The sequence below is a fragment of the Seriola lalandi genome, unplaced genomic scaffold (assembly GCF_002814215.2).
Source record: "Seriola lalandi dorsalis isolate HSWRI2012SDOR001 ecotype SW California unplaced genomic scaffold, Sedor1 jcf7180002027116, whole genome shotgun sequence".
NCBI classification, from domain to species: Eukaryota; Metazoa; Chordata; class Actinopteri; order Carangiformes; family Carangidae; genus Seriola; species Seriola lalandi.
This window is the reverse complement of record NW_019497762.1, coordinates 1-665: the sequence shown is the minus strand read 5'-3', so window position 1 is coordinate 665 and position 665 is coordinate 1. Positions and strand designations below refer to the sequence as shown.

Here is a 665-nt window from a genome sequence, read left to right as displayed (position 1 = left end):
AGACACAGCAGACTGTGGTGGCAGCAGTGGGAGAAGACGCTCGTCTCAGCTGTCAGCTCATGCAACATAAAGATGTTCGTCAGGTCACATGGCAGACAACTTTACCCAAAAGAATGAATCTCGCCACCTACAGCAAACACTTTGGTTCCAGAGTGATTCCTGACTTTAGAGAGAAAGTGGAGATAAAAGATGCTGGACTGAAGAACTGCTCCATAGTTATTAGAGAGGTGATGGAGCAGGATGAAGGCTGCTATCTCTGTTTGTTTAACACCTTCCCTGACGGTGCTCTCGCTGCTACAACCTGCCTCCAACTCTATGGTAAGAACCTGACTGCATTACAGTTGGAACCTGACAAACAGGATCATATCAGAAGCTCATGTCTGGAACAACTCAACTCATGTCATGTTTGTTAAATGTCTTTCCTCTGCAGAGCTGCATGAACCCATTCTACATGTTAGAGAATCAAACTCTACTCAGGAGTCACTTGTGTCCTGCTCGGCCACAGGACGACCTGCTCCAACACTGACACTCAATGTCACGCAGCCACACCTCCACTTCTCACGCTACAACACTGTCAGTGTCCACAGCAGCGATGGTACAGTCACTGTCACCACTACAGCTGTGCTGTCAGGTTTCCGTGACAACAGCGCACAGGTTGGATGTGC

At 48.4% G+C, this 665-nt stretch overlaps 1 protein-coding gene across 1 annotated transcript; it reads left to right on the top strand.

The window, feature by feature from the left end:
• Window positions 1-5: 5 nt before the first annotated feature.
• Window positions 6-661, top strand: LOC111646029 (OX-2 membrane glycoprotein-like; the record flags this gene model as incomplete). The annotated part of the gene is made up of 2 exons (XM_023395414.1): window positions 6-318; window positions 431-661. Coding segments are annotated over 2 exons (544 nt in total), but the record flags the coding sequence as incomplete, so codon positions are not given.
• Window positions 662-665: the final 4 nt, after the last annotated feature.